Source organism: Choloepus didactylus, chromosome 15, assembly GCF_015220235.1.
Source record: "Choloepus didactylus isolate mChoDid1 chromosome 15, mChoDid1.pri, whole genome shotgun sequence".
Classification (NCBI taxonomy): Eukaryota; Metazoa; Chordata; class Mammalia; order Pilosa; family Megalonychidae; genus Choloepus; species Choloepus didactylus.
The window spans coordinates 43,914,693-43,936,703 of record NC_051321.1 but is presented as its reverse complement, the minus strand read 5'-3'; the positions used below and the strand labels follow the sequence as shown (position 1 = coordinate 43,936,703).

Genomic DNA, 22,011 nt, shown 5'->3' with positions numbered 1-22,011 from the left:
ACAATACCCTTGAGATCAATTAAAAGTAATGCATGTATCAATAGTTCATTTCTTTTCATCGCTGAGTAGTATTCCATAGTATGGGTGTACAGCATTTGTTTAATCTTTCACCTTTTGAAGTATATCTGGGCTGATTCCAATTTGGGATTTTTACAAATAAAGTTGTGAACATTACATTCATATACAGGCTTTTGTGGGAACATAAGTTTTCATTTCTCAGGAATAAATGCCCAAGAGTGCAACTGCTGCATCATATGTTAACTACATGTTTATTATTATAAGAACCTGCCAAATTCTTTTTCAGAATGATAGCACCATTTCACATTCCCACCAGCAATTTATGGGAGATCCAACAGTTCTACCTCTTGGCCAGCATTTGGTTTATCACATTTTTAATTTTAGCCATTCTGATAAATGTGTAGTGATATCTCATTATGGTTTTAATGTGCATTGCCCTATTGGCTAATGATGCTGAACATCTCTTTATGTGTATCCTGTTGGGTGAAATGTTTATTAATACCTTTTGCTCATTTTTTTTTCCCCCCGATCAAAAGAAGTTTTATTGTTTGTCCATGGGCAGGCAGGCTGAAGCCTAAGAAAATGGCAACAGCCCTGAGCCAAGGGAACAATAGGGTTTATAAACGATGGTTGGTGGGAAGTTCTTTGTCCAGGGAAAGGGAGGCTGGCAGGTTGATGTACGCAGTTTCTCAGTGGCTACTCTGGGGAAAGCGGGTAGCTGACAAGTATCCGTTGGCCGGTTTGAAAGTGGGGAAGGTTTTGGAAGCGGGGAAGTATAAAACTTTAATGTTCAGGATTCCTAAGGGTGGGGCAGTGGCTTATTGCAGACCTGAAGGGTTCCTAGGGCAGGGGTAGTGGTTTACTGTAGATCTGCAGGGCTCCGGGAGTGGGGCGGCAGCTCTATCCTTTTGCTCATGTTTAAATTGAAATACTTGTTTTTTTTATTGTTGAGTTTTGAGAGTTCTTTATTCTATACTCTAGATACCAGTTCTCTGTCAGATACGTGATTTGCAATTATTTTCTCCCAATGTGTAGTTTGTCTTTTCACCCTCTTCACATGGGCTTTCACAGAGCAAAAGTTTTCAGTTTTAAAGAGGTCCAATTTATCTACTTTTCCTTCTATGGATCATGCTTTTAGTGTCAAGTTACCTTTTGGTTCTGAACTGTGTAATGCATTAATTTTTAAAAATTTTTAGTGAAAAGGAAAACTAAAAGACATAAATAGTAATACTAAAATGCCCACTATTTCAAATCATCTTGCACACCAGCTTTGAAAAATACCAACTAGTGCATAGTAGGTGCCCCAGGGCATGGGAGTGGGAGCCGGTTTCCCAGTAGCAATGCCTGCCAGTAATCCCCAGTCATTCCCTCCCTCTGGAACAACATGTACCTGGTGTCACATGTCCTGTTTGCCCTGTGGATACTATGAGTTTTAGGAGAGGGTGGCAAGAGTCTTTGAATAACTTCTTTAAAAAGCAAAACATGGGAACTGGAGAGAAGAGAGAACAGAAGACAGGATCTAATCTAAAGACAAGGAAAAAAACAAAATAGCCTGATATATACATTTACTGACTCGACTGAGGTTCAGTGATAAACACTCACGGATACTGGGAACACTCTTAAAGGGGTTAATGTTAAACCCACATCAGGAAGTAAACCCTTCTATTTATGGGGCCTTCATAGTGAATAGTTTATAGAAAGCCAGAATAATGGTTCAGAATGGAAGAAACTTCCATGTTGCCACTTCTATCACCTCAGGACCACATCCGCCCAAGATAAAGGGTTTTCTTACACAATACAATCCAAGAGCTATGGAAACCATCATGTTTAGGGTATAGAGGGTTTAGATGATTATGATTTAATTTAGTATTTACTTTAATCAGCCTTTACTGGTTCCAAATTTTATTCAAGAATTCTGTGAATTAGGAGAGATAAACCCATCCCAGAATCCCAGCTTAAATGAATCCTTTGGGACAAAGCTTTTCATCACCTCTGACATATAGGAGTATCTCAAGAAACTTCATTTTGGCAGTTATTAATATACAAGACTGAAATAAAGACAAAATGAATAAAGCTTTTAATATAATTTTGATATTTAAACTGTATGCATATAATCAAATAACAGGTACTTGGAAATTTTTCAAATGCAACCCCTTTCCAAGCCTCTGTCTCTGTTAACAGGAAAAAAAAATTCTCTTCAAATTCTTCCCTGTTCAATTTATGAGGACATAATGTTTTTAATCTTCTAGTTTTCTTTAAGTAATTTAACTTTCTCTCTTGAGTCCCATACTTTACCCCTCTCCCAGAAGCACAGGCCCAGAGCTTTTATGAGTTCTCACTCTTCAGACTACATAAATTAACTTTTATGAAAGACATTTATACACACATGGGAAATGCATCATAACTTACCATTAACTATAAATAAAGAACACACATGCAGCTGGAAAGGCAATTATTCAATATCTCTTCCAAGTGACAATACATTAGGTAAATAAGGTGAAATAAGACATGCAAGGGTGTTACAATATTAAATACTTTAAAAAAATAAATTCTAAATATAGTCCAGCCCCTCAACAATTTAACAATGTTGAAGGAGCTAGTTTGTATCACTTTGCCAAATTTTGCACCAAGAGTAACATATTTAAGCATAACTAAAAACAAAAAACTGTTTTCAAATGTTCTAATGCTACACACACCAATAAAGTAAGTAATCAAAAAATTATGTTCCAACACTTTCAAAGTATTATATATTTGATTTCTGCTCACAAAGCACATGTACTCTGGTCTTTTTCACAAGATTATTATTCCTACAGTACCAAATTTCAAAAACAAAGCTTAATTAAGGAGAGAAAACTAGTCTACTTTTAGATAATTTGAAGTGCTTAAAAATTACAAAATCAGTTAGTGCCTTTAAAAATTTTTTTCTTGCCTGTCAAAAGTTATCTGAACATTATTCAACCATTCAACTAAAACTTTATTCAAAAAATGTTATGATTGTTGATGAAAAACTTGAACCATGATCTAAGTATTACAATCTTATTTTAACATAGATGCCAATATAAAAGCAGTACCCTGAAGGAAAAAAGTCACTTTCTTACTAAAAGGTGGTCAATTTGACATTAGCAGGGCAAATTCAATCTGGTAGGAAATCATGCTACATTTGTATATAACACGACTCATTTGATATCACCCTCACTTGCAGTTTGGAGGTCAAAAGACAAAATATTTAGCTGCATTACAACTTTAGCCTATTAATTTAGAAAAACAAAAACCTAGGTCAACTGACTACAATATAACTGAAATCATATTTATAATAAATAGATGTGATTTTTAACATGGCTCACCAACAGGTTCAAAAGGCCACAAGCAGGAATTTCATACCTGCAAGAGAACACATGTGATAATCCTCATAAAATAGAAATATGAATACCTTGTGATCTGGGAACTGACTGCCAAATTAAATGTCAAACTCGTGTCAATGTGACTTTTTCATCCTAAAATGACAATCTCATGTTTCTTTATGATAAATACAAAAAAACATTAGAATAATTAGACCTTTAATAAAATTACCAAAAGGAATAAATTTTTTAAAAACCTTTAACCTACAGGTATCTTTCACTTATGAAGTTCATGTATCTCAGAAAGGCTGTAGGTGCAAAACATGTAAACTTAAATAAGGCAAATATATATATTGACATTTTCTTCTTAAATACATTGCAGAAAAAACATATAACAGCATATATGTAAAAATGTACATACATGAAAATAATTACATGTATTTTCCACGGGTTTATAAATGAATTTTAAAAGGCCCAAAAATGTGAAGGGAAAGTGAGTCTTCATTTTTTATTTCTGATTCCAAATATATAACATCCATTGAAACATGGGAAAAGATCTCAAATATACTTTAATATTTATAATGTTTTATAGAATTTGAAAGCAGGGCTGTGAAAAATGTTTTCAAATTAGAATAAAGATATAAAGTTATAATTTACCATAACTAAAAGGAGAAAGTCATGCCCACTTTGAAAATGACATGTGCAGGAGAGGACAGTGAAGTCAGACAAATGAGGAGTAAATGTAGAGAAAGCACAAAGGAAGAGGCAAAATGTTCTATCACATGGTGAAAAATATACATAAATTAAGGATAGAAAGGGGTCAGAGGAACGACGACGACTATCCATTACGCCTCCAAGAAAACAAACAGAACCATGAATAAATGAATAAGGCACAAAAATACATTCTATACACAGCTTGAAAGCTTGGAAATTAAAAGAAATAGCTGTGGGAAATCATTATCTGTAAAGGTCCAGAGAAGGGGTTATAGGGGACAGCAACTCCATTTCAACTCCACTTGTTCTCCAATATGCAAATATGAGTTGTCCTTTTCCTGATCACTGATCAGATTTTCAAATACAATATTTTTAATAAAGAGAGAGAATGTGAGGTCTTAGCTTTTCAAAACAAAAAAGCAGATTAGGGAGCATACACAGCATTCCAGTAAACATAATTATCCAGCCGATAATTTAGAGTCCTACAGTATAAAAATATCACAGAATATTGGTTTGCATAAAGATATAAAATGTATGCACATGCACATTTAAGGTAAAACTACCATCAAGTCAAGAATACCTGTAGTACAAATCTTCAACAGCAAGACCACTGATTTGCCTCTAGAGGGCGAACTTGCTCTTCCGAAAAAACTCTAGCAAACAGAAGTTACTTTCAGACTTTACAAAAAAGAGGAGCTAAAATTTAAGATGTCACTATAGCAGAGGTTCCCAAACTTTCTTGGTTAACGGTGCCTTTAGTGTTTCAGTAATTTTTTCACAGTGCCCCCTAAACCAAAAGAAATACCTAATGATTCCATTTAATAACTAGTTTTGTCCAAATAATTTAATAACAATTTATGTCCTAACAGTATCCATTTGAAAAAATAATATGTATAAATTGAAAGGAAAGACACTTTTATTTCATTCTTAAATAAGCACAATTAATTATTAATTAGACATGTATACCTATTGGGCACTGTACAATTTCTCAAACTTTGAAATCAGATGGGATACCAATACCCCCATTTCCTGTTCCATGTTGATTTTTTCATGTTATCTATTTTTATCAGAACTACCACAGAAAAACCCCGATTCCCAAGATATGATGCCATAGAAAAGAATGTAGAGATACCTCATGCTGAAACTGTGAACTACCTCAAACAGTCTGGATGGTATATAGAGTATCACTGTGTTTACTTCAAAATTTTAAATATTCTATGGTTTCCTTGAGCTGTAGCACACCATGATGCCTGGACACACAGTTTGAGAATCACAGCATTATAAAAACTATTCAATATTTTAATTAGTTGTAAATAAAATTAATTACAATAAATGATTTTAAGGATTTAATCAATTAAATATATACCTCCTTTTGAGTAACAACTTCTCTGAACTTAAAAACAGCAAATTGATCCAGTCTTACTGCTTTCCAGTCTTACCAATCTCCTAATATATACTGAGGAGCACAAGTTCAGAAGTCAAAGAAGAACTCAAATCCTTGACAACCCAAGGATACAGATGTTCATACAGACATTAGAAGAACTGGCTCCCAAGTTACTAGAAATAGATTGTGCACCCACCCTTCTCACTCACAAAGTCAATGATTTAGACAGAACACTCACAAAGTCAGTGATTTAGACAGAACACGAGAAAAGTGATGAAGGAACAAGCATGATCTCATAATTTACTCAGTTCTTGTTTTTTACTGTTTTATCAGTTCACAATTACTACTACTCATAAAATCTGAGTCTTTCGCAAATGCCGCCATGTTAAGATGGAAATCAAAGTATCTAGTGAGAGTGACTAGTTAAGTGGAAAAAAGAAGAAGAAAAGCTGTTAAAGGAATAATTGGGAAAGAAAAATCAATGTTTTATTACATCAAAGAATTTTCACAAGCATAAAAGATAATTAAAAATAAATGTGGTCTGTTTTGAAAAAATTTTTAAGAACGTTACTATAAATATCTACGATTCCAAAATTTGCATCTAGAAAATTAGAATGATAATGGAATACGGTTAATTTTCGAGAAAAGAATACTTGAAAAGCTAAGACAAACTACATGGCTATATTAATACTTACCTGCTGAATGATTTTGGAAGTTTTCTGAAGATTCTCTCTGGGAGGGACTTTACCAAATAATTTCCAACCAGGAGCACTATGGACAACTGATTTAAATTCCTTTGTCCTTTTTGAAAAAAGGTTTCTGTAACACAGAAAAGTTATATGAATTGTGTTTTTTTGTAACCAAGGTGCTATTTAATAATAATTTTTAAAGTATGTTTATTCCAAGGCAAAAACAAACTACTTTTAAATGAAATTATTTCTATTATTTCTACTACTATTATTAAACTAACAAAAGACTCAATTAAGAATACCTGGCTTATATAGAAGTATTATATTCATAAAGATATTAAAGAGGTTAACAAACAAATTGGAAGAAGGCTGACAACTCAAAATGTAAATATTTTCTCTGAATCAGCTACTAAGTATAGCAGAATTGAACGTACAATAAAAGTCAAGAATTTGAGAACAAAAAAGCTAGAGAACCTATATAAAATAGTGAGGTGACTAAAAATAATATAATATTTTTTAAAAACACCATATAATTACTTTCAGTAAGAATGTACTATGGTCTGTAATAAAAGTGCATCTACTGATACTCCATTGCTAGAATATTATACGTATATATGCAATTTTTTTCCTGGGATGACCTATATATTACAAACCTTATTGGAAAAGTGAATCTATAACCAAGGAAGCAAGTATCTCTGACTGAAAAACCAAAAAATCTGCATAAGGCTATAAAATTTTACCTTATTTGTTCCTTGTCCTACCCTACCAAATTAAGTACCTATTTGAACATATGTGTAGGGATGATGTTCAAAACATGTGTCTGTCAGTACAGCATCATAGCCTCTGATCAATTAGAAAGAGTACTGATGAATCAAACTAAATTTCAACCCTCCTTATAAGCTATGTTATACACAGACATGAAGAAAATTTTAAATTTGCACATACAGTCACAAATCATTGCAAGTTACTTGAAGTCCTAAATAACTAGGTTTATCTGCATCATCCCAAGTAAAATAAGACAGACACAAAAGGACAAAGATTGTATGATTCCATTTATATGAAATATCTAGAAAAGGCAAATTCATAGAGACAGAAAGTAGATCAGAGGTTATCAGGGGCTAGAGGAAAGGAGGAATAGGGAGTTATTGTTTGAGTACAGAGTTTCTGTTTGGGGTGATGAAAAAAGTTTTGGCAAAGGATGGTGGTGATGGTAGCAACACTATACATAATGCCACTGTAGTACAATTATAAATGGTTAAAATGGCAAAGTTTATGTTATACACGTGTTACAACATGGTTAACTTCATATGTCAACTTGTTCAGGTTATGGTGTCCAGTTATTTGGTCAAGTAAGCACTGGCCTGACTGTTACTGTGAGGATATTTAATGGTATTTCATGGATATTTCATCAGTAAATTGTTTGCATCTATTGCTGATTACATCTACAATCAACTGAACAGACTGCCATCAACAATGAGAAGAGTCTCATCCAATCAGTTGAAGGTTTTAAAAGGAGAAGTGATGAGTTCAGCAGTCAAAAGGGAAAACTTCCATCTCTACTTCAGCCAACCAACTTCTAGGGAATTCATTGAAAACCTTCTTCAAAGTTCCCAGCTTGAGGCTTGCCCTACAGAATTTGGACTTGCTCATCCTCATGGTCACATAGCCAATTCCTATTAAAATCTCATAATACTTACACAATATAAATATTCATATATATATATATATATATATATATATTTCTTGACAGTTCTGTTCCCTAGAGAACTCTAATATACAAAAATAAAATATTTTTTCAATGGATAGGATTAAAAAGAGGTTATTTCAGCCAGAAGGAAAAGATGAATAGAGTTTTAGATACAGAAAATTGGGGAGAAGATTTGGGGAAGTGAGTAAACATTTTTTTTTTAGTGGAAAAGTAGGACACAAGATCAGAAAAACAGGCTAGGAATATCAGACCATGAAATTACTGAGAATAAGATTAAGGAATCTAAGTCTGGGTATAGTTGAAGGGCTTTTCAGCAAAGAGTCTATTAAATTTACTATTAAAAATATAAATTTCTGGAAGTAGACTCTTAGGCAAGGTGCAGAACAGGGTGGAGGAAGGGAGGCAAGAGAGGTTATTATTGTAGCAACTTAAAAAGGAAGAAAAAAGGTGGATGAGGTACAGAGGAGCACATGGAAAGGGAAAACACAAGCAATACTGGGATCATTTTTCATTTTTGTTGAGTGATCTTACAGGATAGGTTATGCCAGCATGTCCTAAACATGTCCTTCATGACACTAATCCCATCAGATAGTCCAAATTAACCATGCATTCTCTAGTCATAAAAGCTGAAGAAACTCAGCATAATACAGTCTTCTCTTAGAAATTCAGTTAAAGTAACACAGACATCCTACAGAAAAAAACAATCAAAAGTATATAACTTTTTTTAACCCAGCATTTTCCAAAATTCTTTGATCATACAGCCCTTTTTGGGATAATTCCTATCATACATAATCTGTGATGCAAAAAAAAAAAAAAAAAATTTGTGAAACACTGAACCATGTTATATGATATGAATAGTACTGTATGTTGACTTTTACATTAATACTGTAATTTTTCTTTAGTAAACAAAAATAAAAGCATGAATGGTACAGTATAGTGAAAATGAGGAATTAAGGTTTTTTAAATGCAATTCTATTGAGATATATTCATATAACACATAATCCTCCAAAGTGTATACAGTTGTTCACAGTATCATCACATAGTTGTGCATTCATCACCACACTCAATCTTTGAACATTTTCATTACTCCAAAAAATAAAATAAATTAAAATAAAAAAGAACATCCAAAATATTCCATTCCCCTCCCCATCATTGTTCATTTACTTATTTACTTAATACTCATTCATTGTTTTTTTTAACTTTATCAAAAACTAAAAACCAAACAATAAAAGAACTTTTCAAACAAAACCAAAACAAATAAGGAAAAACAAATAACCTAAAATAACTACATTGCTTCCAACATGTTCCTACCATACCCTAAGAAAATTAACAAACCATAACTGAACAAAGGAATAAGAAAAACAAATAATCTAAAATAACTAAACTGCTTCCAACATGTTCCTACCTTACCCCAAGAAAATAAACAAATTATAACCAAAGGAATAAGAAAAACAATTAACCCAAAATAACTACATTGCTACCAACTTGTTTCTACCATACCCCCCAAAAATAAAAAACCATAGTTGTTCCTGAGCATTCCCATACATTAAGTTTACCTTCCATAACTTATCTGTTTTTATTAGATTATCGTTCCCCCTTCACTATTTGCTGTCTATTGCTAGGTCCCCTACATTCTACAATATAAACCATTTATTTTACATTTTTTCACAGAGTTCACATTAGCGGTAACGTACAATATCTTTCTTTTTGTGCCTGGCTTATTTCACTCAGCATTGTCTCGTCAAGGTTCATCCATGTTGTCATGTTTCACGACCTCGTTCCTTCTTACTGCTGCGTAGTATTCCACTGTGTGTATATATCACATATTGTTTATCTACTCATCTGTTGAAGGACATTTGGATTGTTTCCATCTCTTGGCAATTGTGAATAATGCTGCTATGAATACTGGTGTGCAGATATCTGTTCATGTCACTGCTTTCAGATCTTCTGGGTACATACTGAGAAGTGAAATTGCTGGATTGAAGGGAAACTCTATATCAAGTTTTCTCAAGAACTGCCTGACAGTCTTACAGAGTGGCTGTACCATTATACAGTCCCACCAACAATGAATAAGAGTCCCAATTTCTCCGCATCCTCTCCAACATTTGTAGTTTCCTGTTTGTTTAATGGCAGCCCATCTAATTGGTGTGAGATGATATCTCATTGTGGTCTTAATTTGCATTTCCCTAACAGCTAGTGAAGATGAACATTTTTGTGTGTGTTTTTTGGCCATTTGTATTTCCTCTTCAGAGAACTGTCTTTTCATATCTTTTGCACATTTTATAATTGGGCAGTCTCTACTACTGTCACCGAGTTGTAGGATTTCTTCATATATGTAAGGTATCAGTCTTTTGGCAGATACATGGTTTCCAAATACTTTTTCCCATTGCATTGGCTGTCTCTTCACCTTTTTGACAAATTCCTTTGAGGTAAACAATCTTTTAAGTTTAAGGAGTTCCCATTCATCTATTTTTTCTTTCGTTGCTTGTACTTGGGTATAAGGTCTAAGAAGTGACCTCCTAATACAAGGTCTTGAAGATGTTTCCCTACATTATCTTCTTGGAGTTTTATGGTGCTGTCTCTTACACTGAGGTCTTTAATCCATCTTGAGTTAATTTTTGCATAGGGTGCGAGGCAGGGGTCCTCTTTCATTCTTTTGGATATGGCTACCCAGCTCTCCCAGCCCCATTTGTTGAATAGACTGCTATGTCCCAGTACAGTGGATTTGGGAGCCTTATCAAAGATCAGTCAACCATAGATCTGGGGGTCTATTTCCGAATTCTCAATTCAATTCCATTGATCAATATGTCTATCTTTGTGCCAGGACCATGCTGTTTTGACTACTGTGGCTTTATAATAAGCTTCACAGTCAGGGAGTATAAATCCTCCCGCTTAGTTTTTCTTTTTCAGAATGTTTTTAGCAATTTGAGGGATCTTTCCCTTCCAAATAAATTTGATAACTAGCTTTTCAAGGTCTGTGAAGTAGGTAGCTGGAATTTTGATTAGAATTGTATTGAATCTGTAGACGAGTTTGAGTAGAATTGACATCTTAATGACATTAAGCCTTCCTATCTATGAACACGGAATATTTTTCCATCTTTTTAGGTCCCCTTCTAATTCTTTTAGTAAAGTTATGTAGTTTTTTATGTATAGGTCTTTTACATCCTTGGTTAAGTTTATTTCTAGGTACTTGAATTTTTTAGTTGCTATTGAGTATGGAATCTTTTTCTCAAGAGTCTCTTCAGTTAGGTCATTTCCGGTGTACAGGAACATTACTGATTTATGTGCGTTAATCTTGTATCCTGCTACTTTGCTAAATTTGTTTATTAGCTCAAGTAGCTGTGTAGTCAAATTGACTCAGGGTTTTCCAGATATAAGATCATATCAACTGCGAATAATGACAATTTTACTCCTTCCTTTCCAATTTGGATGCCTTTTATTTCTTTGTCTTGCCGGATTGCTCTGGCTAGCACTTCTAGCACAAGGTTGAATAACAGTGGTGACAGTGGGCATCCTTGTCTCATTCCTGACCTCAGAGGGAAGGCTTTCAGTCTCTCACCATTGAGTACTATGCTGGCTGTGGGTTTTTCATATATGCCCTTTATCATATTGAGGAAGTTTCCTTCAATTCCTACCTTTTGAAGTGTTTATATCAAAAAAGCATGCTGGATTTTGTCGAATGCTTTTTCAGTATCTATTGAGATGACCATTTGATTCCTCCTTTTTGATTTGTTAATGTGTTGTATTACACTGCTTGATTTTCTTATGTTGAACCATCCTCGCATGCCTGGAATGAACCCCACCTGGTCATGTATATGATTTTTTTAATGTGTCTTTGGATTTGATTTGCAAGTATTTTGTTGAGAATTTTTGCATCTATATTCAATTGGGAGATTGGCCTGTAGTTTTCCTTTGTTGTAGCATCTTTACTTGGTTTTGGTATTAGAGTGATGTTAGCTTCATACAATGAGTTAGGTAGTATTCCATTTTCTTCAATGTTTTGAAAGAGTTTAAGTAAGACTGATGTCAGTTCTTTTTTGGAAAGTTTGGTAGAATTCCCATGTGAAGCCATCTGGCCCTGGGCATTTATTTGTGGGGAGCTTTTTGATGACTGATGGGATCTCTGTGCTTGTGACTGGTTGGTTGACGTCTTCTATTTCTTCTCTGGTCAGTCTAGGTTGTTCATGTGTTTCTAGGAAATTGTCCATTTCCTCTACATTATTTAGTTTGTTGGTATACAGTTGTTCATAGTATCCTCCTATAATTTTTTAAATTTCTTTGGGATCCGCAGTATTGTGCCTCTCTCATTCATTATTTTGTTTATTTGGGTCTTCTCTCTCTTTTATTTTGTCAGTACAGCTAGGGGCTTGTCAATCTTGTTGATCTTGTCAAAGAACCAACTTTTGGTTTTATTTATTCTCTCTTTTGTTTTGTTTTGCTTTGTCCTCTATTTCATTTATTTCTGCTTTAATCCTTGTCATTTCTTTTCTTCTACTTGGTTTAGGATTATTTTCCTGTTCATTTTGTAGCATCTTCAGTTGTTCCATTAGTTCTTTGATTTTAGCTCTTTCTTCCTTTTTAATGTATGCATTTGGAGCTATAAATTTCCCCCTCAATATCGCCTTTGCTGCATCCCATAAGTTTTGATATGTTGTGCTCTCATTTTCATTTGTCTCTAGATATTTAGCAATTTCTCTTGCTATTTCTTCTTTAATCCACTAATTGTTTAGGAGTGTGTTGTTTAACTCCAAATATCTCTGAATGTTCTAAATCTCTGATGGTTATTGACTTCTAATTGTATTCCATTGTGATCAGAGAAAGTGCTTTGAATAATTTCAATCTTTTTAAATTTATTGAAGCTTGTTTTATGCATGGCCCAGCATATGATCTATTCTGGAAAAAGTTCCATGAGCACTAGAGAAGAATATGTATCCTGGGATGTAATGCTCTCTATATGTCTGTTAATTCAAATTCATTTATCACATTGTTTAGGTTTTCAATTTCCTTATAGGTCCTCTGGTTGATCCATCTACAGGAGAGAGTGACATATTGAAGTCTCCTACAATTATTGTGGAAACATCTTGCTTCCTTCAGTTTTGTCAATGTTTGTCTCGTACTTTGGTGCGCCATGATTGGGTGCATAGACATTTATGATTGTTATTTCTTCTTGTTGAATTGTCCCTTTTATTAGTATATAGTGACTTTCTTTGTCTCTTATAACATCCTTGCACTTAAGGTCTATTTTATCTGAGATTACTATTGCTACTCCTGCTTTCTTTTGGCTGTAGCTTGCATGGAAGATTTTTTTTCATCCTTTCACTTTCAATTTCTTTGTGTCTCTGGGTCTAAGATGAGTCTCTTATAAGAAACATATTGATGGTTCATATTTTTTAATCCACTCTGCCAATCTATATCCTTTAATTGGGGAGTTTAATCCATTCACATTCAATGTTATTACTGTGAAGACATTTCTTGAATCAGCCATCATATCCTTTGGTTTTTATTTGTCACATATACATATTTTTCGCCTCTCTCTATTTCCTTTAACGTACCCTTACTAGAACTCTTTAGTTCTGAGCCCTTCTCCATACCCCTCTCTCCTTTTTTTCTCTGCTGGTAGGGTTCCCTTTAGTATCTCTTGTAGGGCAGGTCTCTTGTTAGCAAATTCTCTCAGCATTTGTTTGTTTGTGAAGATTTTAAGCTCTCCCTCAAATCTGAAGGACAGCTTTGCAGGATAAAGAATTCTTGGTTGGTAATTTTTCTCTTTCAGCATTTTAAATATGTTATACCACTGCCTTCTCGCTTCCTTGGTGGCCTTTGAGTAGTCACTACTTAGTCTTATGTTGTTTTCCTCATATGTGGTGAATTGCCTCTCTCTTGCTGCTTTCAGAACTTGCTCCTTCTCTTCAGCATTTGACAATCTGATCAGCATATGTCTCAGAGTAGGTTTATTTGGATTTATTCTGTTTAGAGTTTGTTGAGTGTCTACGATTTGCATATTTATGTCATTTAGAAGGGCTGGGAAGTTTTCCCCAACAATGTCTCTGAATACTCTTCATAGACCTTTACCCTTCTCTTCCCCTTCTGGAACACCAACGATTCTTACATTTGTGCACTTCATGTTGTACGCTTCATATCCCTGAGATCCATTTCAGAATCTTCTGATTTTTTACTCCATTCATTCTTTTGTACTTTCACTCTCCAAAACATTTTCTGAATTAGTTTTTCTTTTTTTGCAGAACAAGAAATTTTATAATATCAAATGCTGGTGCATAATGAATAATAAGTTTTAATTAGAGGAAGAGAAGAGGGAAACAGATACTGAAGTGGATTTTTGGGCACGTTTAAAACCACCTTTAAAGACTGATGGCAAAATTGTTCATAAAGTCTTTTTTTTTTGGTAATTCAAGATGTACAGCTTTCCTTTTACCAACAAATTTTCACTAACAGTTCTCATAATATGAAGTTCAACTAATCTTTTGCTTGGCAAGTTACATGCAAAATAGAGAGGGAGCAAAACAGAAAATTTCCCTAATATATAAGGATGTTAGAAATAGTTTCTTTTCTTTGTATTTTCACATACATTTAGTGTTTAATCTGAAACATTATTAAGGGAATCTTAATTTTTAATTGGTCTTAATTTTTTAAATGGTCATGACAATGAATTCTTTGGAATTACAGATCATAGTAGCTTTATAAACTATCAAGATACATGTACAAACAGAATTTCAGATGCTCTTGGAAACACATTTTAAGATATAGCATATGTGATATACATTTTTGAGGGGTTTGTTCATCCTGTTGGGATACTGAAAATTCTATCTTACACAAATAATTTAGCCTTTGATAACTATAGCTTGAATATAAAGTTTGAATTTTCAAAGTTTTCTCAATAGGCTTCCAGTCCAAATAACTCAAAGACATCTTGTGTCCTAAGATGGACATTTTACTTATTTTTTTTTCCTCAATACACAGTTAACATCAGTGGGCTCTTTGTTGGCAGTTTGTCTTGGTCATGATTTATTCTTGCAAAACCATTCCTTACTGTGAAGCAGGTAGGTAAGATCTTCCCCAATGCAAGGAAAATAATCTGGATCAATAACAAAGTCAAAGGCATAGGTGTTTCAGGACATTATGGAAAAGAGATTTCAACAGTCCACAGATCCTTTTTCCTTTTCTTCCAACTGTGCAATCACTGCCCTATTCTCTTCTATTCTCCATCTGCAGAAGGTCACTCTCGCCAGGAATCACATCCATCTGCAGGTCACTGCTCTCTTCATATAACTCGGACAGCATGGACATTTCAGACATCTTACAAGCTGCTTGAGCGCTAGCAAAGCATTTTCAGCAAGATCGGAGATATGCAGTGGTGAGGTAGTGCCTGAATTAAGTTTTTAATGCATAATGTTAAGACTGTGTTTCAGAAGGATATTGATGGACTCCTTCAAAAGACAGATCTAAGAGAAGAATGTGGGATAACCTATAATAAAGAAAAGAAACACTCTCATTTCCTTGGGTATGCAATGGAAATGACATAGATGACAACATAGAGTAATTTCTATTTAAAGCACTTTGGAGGTCTCATCTTAGAGACCATACACAGCAATTTAATTCTCTACTTCATAAAATCTCCAAGTAGTAGGTTTCCAATAATACATATGCTGAGGACCAGGAATGTAATTTCAAGCTTCAAAGGCTGACCTATTATTAAACCATGTTTGATATCTTGCTTGTCATTTATAAATTTAATGCCTCTTAGCTTCAAATTCATCCTTCAATATATGCTCTGTAATAACAGATGGAAGCCCTTTAAACACTTCTCCTTTAAAATGAGCACAATATTAAGCTTTCTTAGTAGAAGGCACTGGAGGGACATTGCAGGAGGACGGGACTCTCCTGCGGTTTGCAACTGCTACCGAGGGGGTCAACGGTGTGGGTATGAGGACATCTGGTGGAACTTTGCTCAACCCATGTGCCCAGAATGTGTAGTTCCCTGGTAAACTTGCAGCCTTGGTCTGTAGACAGCCTTCCCACAGCCCTCTAGACATGGAAACCACTATACCCAATGCTTCATGCCAGTACTTGTGCCAATTCCCTCTGCAAGCCTCATGCAGCCTACCCGGAAGGTTCCCAAGAAGCCACGTACCCTCTGAAAGACCCCATGTGACCTGCCTGCACCCCAAAGGCTTCTCCAATGGAGCCATACTCCTGCAGGCCTCCATGTAGCCTGCCTGAACCCAAATATTAACTGCTGAGCTGCACACCTGCAGGACTTTCACAGTATGCTTATAGTCCAGAGGTTCCTACCTCCTCTGCAAGCCCACATCACCAACTGGGGCCTACTCCCCAGCTGCACTCAAGAGGGTTGCTTCCTGCTTGCTCAGCAACCACAGACCACCTCCAGCCTGGACAAACTAACAGATTTCTCTGCTACCTGGTGAGATGAACTACACCCTCTTAAATGAAGTCTGAACCTAAACCTTGGGGAAGGAGCCCCAAGAATACACTCCATCAAATCTAGGGTACCATACAGAGTTTCCTTATATCTTATATTACTCTTTTGCCATAGTTTGTATTTCTTTATACTAAACTTACCCTGTTAAACCACTGTGTGGTTTCTATCTCCTGACTGGAACCACACTGATATATTTTTAAATTTTGCCCCAATAGAATAATTGTATAAACCCTTTGAATCCCTGTTAATTAAATGGCATATCTATTACAGCCAAAATCCAACTGAAAATTTTAAAAGTTTAAAAATGTAAATATGACAAAAGAAAAAAATTAAAGATTCTAAATTTTCTATAATTGAAAAGCTAAAAATTATATATGAAATTAAAGCATGCTGAATCAGAAATACACTAATTTTACACAAGTCTCACAGAGCAATATTCATAAATCACAAGTAAAAAAATTAAGTGTTTAAAATATCTTAATAACAAGTGCTGAGGGGAAAAGGAGAGGCTAGGCCTGCTTATAATTGTGCCTAAGTGTCTCCTCCTGAATGCCTCTTTGTTGTTCAGATGTGGCCCTCTCTCTCTAGCTAAGCCAATTTAAAAGGTGAAATCATGCGCTAGGTGGGATCTGACACCCAGGGGTGTAAATCTCCCTGGTAACGTGGAATATGACTCTCGGGGAGAATCTAGACCTGGCATCGTGGGATGGAGAACATCTTTGTGACCAAAAGGGGGATGTGAAATGAAATAAGTTTCAGTGGCTGAGAGATTCCAAAAGGAGCTGAGAGGTCACTCTGGTGGGGACTCTTATGCACAATATTGATAACCCTTTTTAGGTTCTAAGGAATTGGAATAGCTAGCAGTAAATACCTGAAACTATCAAACTACAACCCAGAACCCTTGAATCTTGAAGAAGATTGTATAACAATATAGCTTATGAAGGGTGACAGTGTGATTGGGAAAGCCATGTGGATCACACTCCCCTTTGTCCAGTGTATGGATGGATGAGTAGAAAAACGGGGGCAAAAAAAAAAAAAGCACCCAGTGTTCTTTTTCACTTTAATTGTTCTTTTTCATTTTCATTTTTATTCTTATTATTTTTGTGTGTGTGGTAATGAAAATGTTCAAAAATTAATTTGGGTGATGAACGCACAACTATATAATGGTATGGTGAACAACTGATTGTACGCTTTGTATGACTGCATGGTATGTGAATACGTCTCAATAAAATTGAATTTAAAAAAAAGTGCTGAGGGGAAAAAAGGTTTTAAATAATTATCTGAAACTTAAAACTTATGGAAGAATCCAAAATATTTTCACAATACTTGGATCAGAATGTATGTTATCTCCAAATCAGAATTGTATAGAATGGGTTGGGGGTGTGTGTGATAAAATTGGAAAGATCATCAGAATTCATTAAATCTAAATCTTCTCTATAACACTTCCAAAAAAGGATCATCTAGCTTCTGCCTAAGCACTTCTTCTGATAAGGAACACCAAGGCCAGGAAAAAATATATTCCTGATCTACTGTGAATGCCTTAAAGTTATTTCTTATGCTGAGCTTCTCAATTTGTTCCTAATGATGCTCTCTGATACAAAAGAGAGTAGGACTTCCTCTTGATATAGGAGAAATCTGCAAATATTTGATACTGATTCCCACTTCCCCATAATTGTTCTTGGTTTCCTTCAACCTCTCCTCAACGATACACCATCCTGATCACCTTCCTCTTCCAAAACTGAACAATACTTCTAGATATGGTCTTATCAGTAGAACAGGTCAAGTTACTTAACTTCTAGTAATGTAAACTAAAAGTAATTGTTTTTTTATTTTCTTTTTTTTTTATTTTCTTTTTCTTTTAAGCAATTTGAACCTTACCAAGCCTGAAAACAACTCTTGGACACATTTCATATAAAATGTTCCTATGCTAGATCTTCCACATCTTTAAACAGTGAAATTGAGTTTTGAACTCAAATCCAGTTCACCATTCCAATCTATTAGGATCATTCTAAAATTTAAGTATCACTTATAATATTAAATAAGCACTCCAGCTTTGGGGCATCTGCAAATATGATATATACTATTTTTGGACATTCCCAATTCACCATTAAACAAGGGGCAAAAAACATGTAAAATGATCTGCAGGTTTTGGCAACAAAGCTGGCTAAGATATTCTGAGGGTTCTCCCACTACAAGCTAACTAGAAATTGCATAAAACTACTTTTTTTTTTATCACATTTCTAGGCTCACAGAAGTCAATTACAGGGGAAAAAAAGACCTATAATTTCAGTACTCACATGTAAACAAATGCAAAAGGATAGGTTGCCCTAAAGGCAAATGTCAACATCAGCATTAAGCCCTAGATCAGTGGTCAGTGAGGAATCTCTGCTTGAGTCTCCCATATAAAGCTGAAAAACTGGAAAGGGACAAAGCGGTCTTTGGCTGTCGGCACCCTTGGGCTCCAAAGAAAAGAAAATATGAATCCTCTAGAGCTATGCTTTCCAATACGGTATCCACTAGTCACATGTGGCTGCTTAAATTTAAATTAATTAAAATGAAAGAAAATTTAAAATGCGGTTACTTAGTCATTATAGCCACTATCAAGTTCTTATTAGCCATTTGTGGCAACTGGCTACTATATTGGACAGCGCAGATATAGATAATTTCCTTCAACACAGAAACTCCTACTGGATGTGTTCTCGGGGGAAAGCATTCTCAATTTAGGTTTCTAGTTTATCCACAAAATAATGTGAATTCTCAATCACAGATCATCAATCACACATTAAAAACATAAATAAATATATCACCACAATAGAATCAGCAAAAACAAGTAGATACAGCCTCCAAAGTAGTTCAGAAATGAAAATTACTGGATAGATAATACAGAATATATTATGATGAAATGTTAAAGGCAAAAAAGATAACTAACGATTGAACACTGTGGATGACTGTCAGGTGTGTGAATATATCTCAATTAAACTGTATTTTAAAAAGTAAATGAACAAGGGGGGAGGAGGGGAATGGAATGTTTTGGATATTCTTTTTTATTTTAATTTTTATTTTATTTTTGGAAGTAATGAAAATGTCCAAAGTTTGATTGTGGTGATGAAAGGACAACTATATGACGATACTGTGAACAACTAATTGTACACTTTGAATGATTGTATGTCATGTGATTATATCTCAATAAAATTGCATTAAAAAAAGATAACTAACAAAAATGAACAAAAAAATCACCTTCAATAATAACCAGGCAGACCTGAAAAAGTAGCAAAAGGAGCATTTTGAAATGAGAAACTGTTGACGTTCTTGAAAAACTCTTAAATTCATGAAATTCTTCTAAACCCTCTGTTCCAGTTTGCTAATGCTGCCAGAAATGGATTGGCTTTTACATAGGGGATTTATTTGGTTACAGAGTTACAGTTTTAAGGCAGTATCATGTCCAAGGTAAGGCATTAACAATCAGGTACCTTCACTGGAGGATGGCCAATGGCATCTGGAAAACCTCTGTTAGCTGGGAAGGCACATAGCTGGTGCCTGCTCCAGAGTTCTAGTTTCAAAATGGCTTTCTCCCAGGACGTTCCTCTCTAGGCTGCAGCTGCTTGGGGCAAACTCCGGGCTAGTACCTCGAAAGCATCAGCAAAACTCTCCTTTCAACGGCTGTTCTTCAAAATATCTCTGTAAATTGCAGCTCCTCTCTCAGCTCCTGTGCGTTCTTCAAACTGTCCCTCTTAGCTGTAGCAAGCTCGCTTCTTCTGTCTGAGCTTATATAGTGCTCTAATAAACTAATCAAGGCCCACACTGAATGGGCAGGGCCACACCTCCACGTAAATTATCTTATCAGAGTTATCACCTACAGTTAGGTGGGTCACATCTTCATGGAAACACTCAAAGAATTACAATCTAATCAACACTTATATGGCTGTCCACACAAGATTGCATCAAAGATAAAGGCGTTTGGGGGGACGTAATACATTCAAACTGGCACACCCTCTTAAAATGAAAAGTCAATAGATTGGTAAAACAGATTAGATACAGCTGAAGAGAGAGTTAGGGAACTGAAAAATAGTACTGAAGAAATAGCACAGAATGCAATGGAGTGGTAATATTTTAAAAAAGAATAAATGTTATGTAATACAGATTGCAAAGAATGACACTTCTAACTGGAGTGTGAGAAGAAGGAAACAGAGAATGAAGGAGAGAAAATGGCTAAGAATTTTCCAGAACTGATGAATCATCAATTGCACTTAACAGGTTGGCCACACCTAAAGACTTTATAATAACTTTATAATAGCCGGGACTACAACCACAAAAAAAAAAAAAAAAAAAAAAAAAAAAAAGAATAATAGAAGCAGGTGACATAAAAGACACATCACCTATAAAGAAATGACATTAGACTACTGGTAGAATTTCCAGTAGTAAAAGAAACCTGTAGACATTGGAAAACCTTCAGACCATGGAATACATTACAAATAATAATGAGACAAACAATCCATTTTAAAAATGAGCAAAATATTTGAATAGACATTTTACCAAAGAAGATAAATGAAAGCTAATAAGAACATGAAAAGATGCTCAAGACCATTGGTTACTGGGGAAATAAAACTAAAGTCAAAGTGAGATCTCATGCCCCTCCCCTAACAAGATGGTAGAATAAGGTGCTTCAGGGCTCCATCCCCCCAAAGAAACTGAACAATCAGCAAGAACTGGCAGAAACATTTCTCTCAAAGCTCCAGAAATCAGACAAAGGATTCCAATAACGGGGCAAACACCAAATCAAGAAAATATCTACTTAAAAACAATAGGAAAAAACAACAACAACAAAAACACAAAAAATAACAGGAAACTAGATATTGAATTACCCTACAATCCAGCAATTCCACTTCTCAGTATATACCCAGAAGATCTGAAAGCACTGACACAAACAGATATTTGTACACCAATGTTCACAGCAGCACTGTTCACAATTGCCAGGAGATGGAAACAATCCAAGTGTCCTTCAACAGGCAAGTGGATAAACAAAATGTGGTATATACATATGATGAAATACTATGCAGCAATAAGAAGGAACAAGGTCCTGAAATATATGGCAATATAGATGAACCCTGAAGATATAACACTGAGTGAAATAAGTCAGACACAAAAGGACAGACAGCGTATGTTACCACTTCTATGAACTATCTGAACAATGTAAAATCAATGTCTTATAATGTAGAATATTGGGGACTGTGCCAGTTTGGATGTATTATGTCCCCCAAAGCACCATGTTCTTTAATGCAATCTTGTGGAGGCAAATGCATTAGTGTTGTTTAGGTTGGAATCCTTGGATTGAGTGTTTCCATGGAGATGTGACTCAATCAACTGTGGGTGAACCGTTTGATTGAATTATTTCCATGGAGGTATGGACCCTGCCCAATCAGGGTGGGTCTTAATTAAATCATGAAGTCCTATAAGAGCACACAGACAAAAGAAGCTAGTTGCTGCAGCCAAGAGAGACATTTTGGAGATGGCCTTTGAAAGCAGACTTTTGCTGACACTTTGCTCTGGAGAAGCTGAGAGAGGACAAAATGCCCCAAGAGCAACATTTTGAAGAATGCACAGGAGCTGAGAGAGGAGCTGGAACACAACCCAGGATCAGCACACACCAGCCACGTGCCTTCCCAGCTAGAGGTTTTCTGGATGCCATTGGCCTTCCTTCACTGAAA

General features: G+C 35.1%; 1 protein-coding gene across 4 annotated transcripts in view; it reads right to left on the bottom strand.

Annotated features, from left to right (window-relative positions):
- TBC1D12 (TBC1 domain family member 12) overlaps positions 1-22,011 on the bottom strand; it is a 205,416-nt gene that overhangs the window by 99,032 nt on the left and 84,373 nt on the right. For 2 of the 4 annotated variants that reach the window (XM_037804426.1, XM_037804425.1), the window contains exons 2-3: positions 6,150-6,273; positions 3,363-3,399 (exon numbers count right to left, since the gene is read on the bottom strand). Coding sequence is in view for 1 of the 4 variants with exons in the window: in XM_037804424.1 (XP_037660352.1) it covers positions 6,150-6,273 (124 nt within the window). In the remaining 3 variants the exon portion in view is untranslated. The remainder of the gene's footprint in view (positions 1-3,362; positions 3,400-6,149; positions 6,274-22,011) is intronic. The other 2 variants (XM_037804427.1, XM_037804424.1) reach the window with 1 other exon arrangement.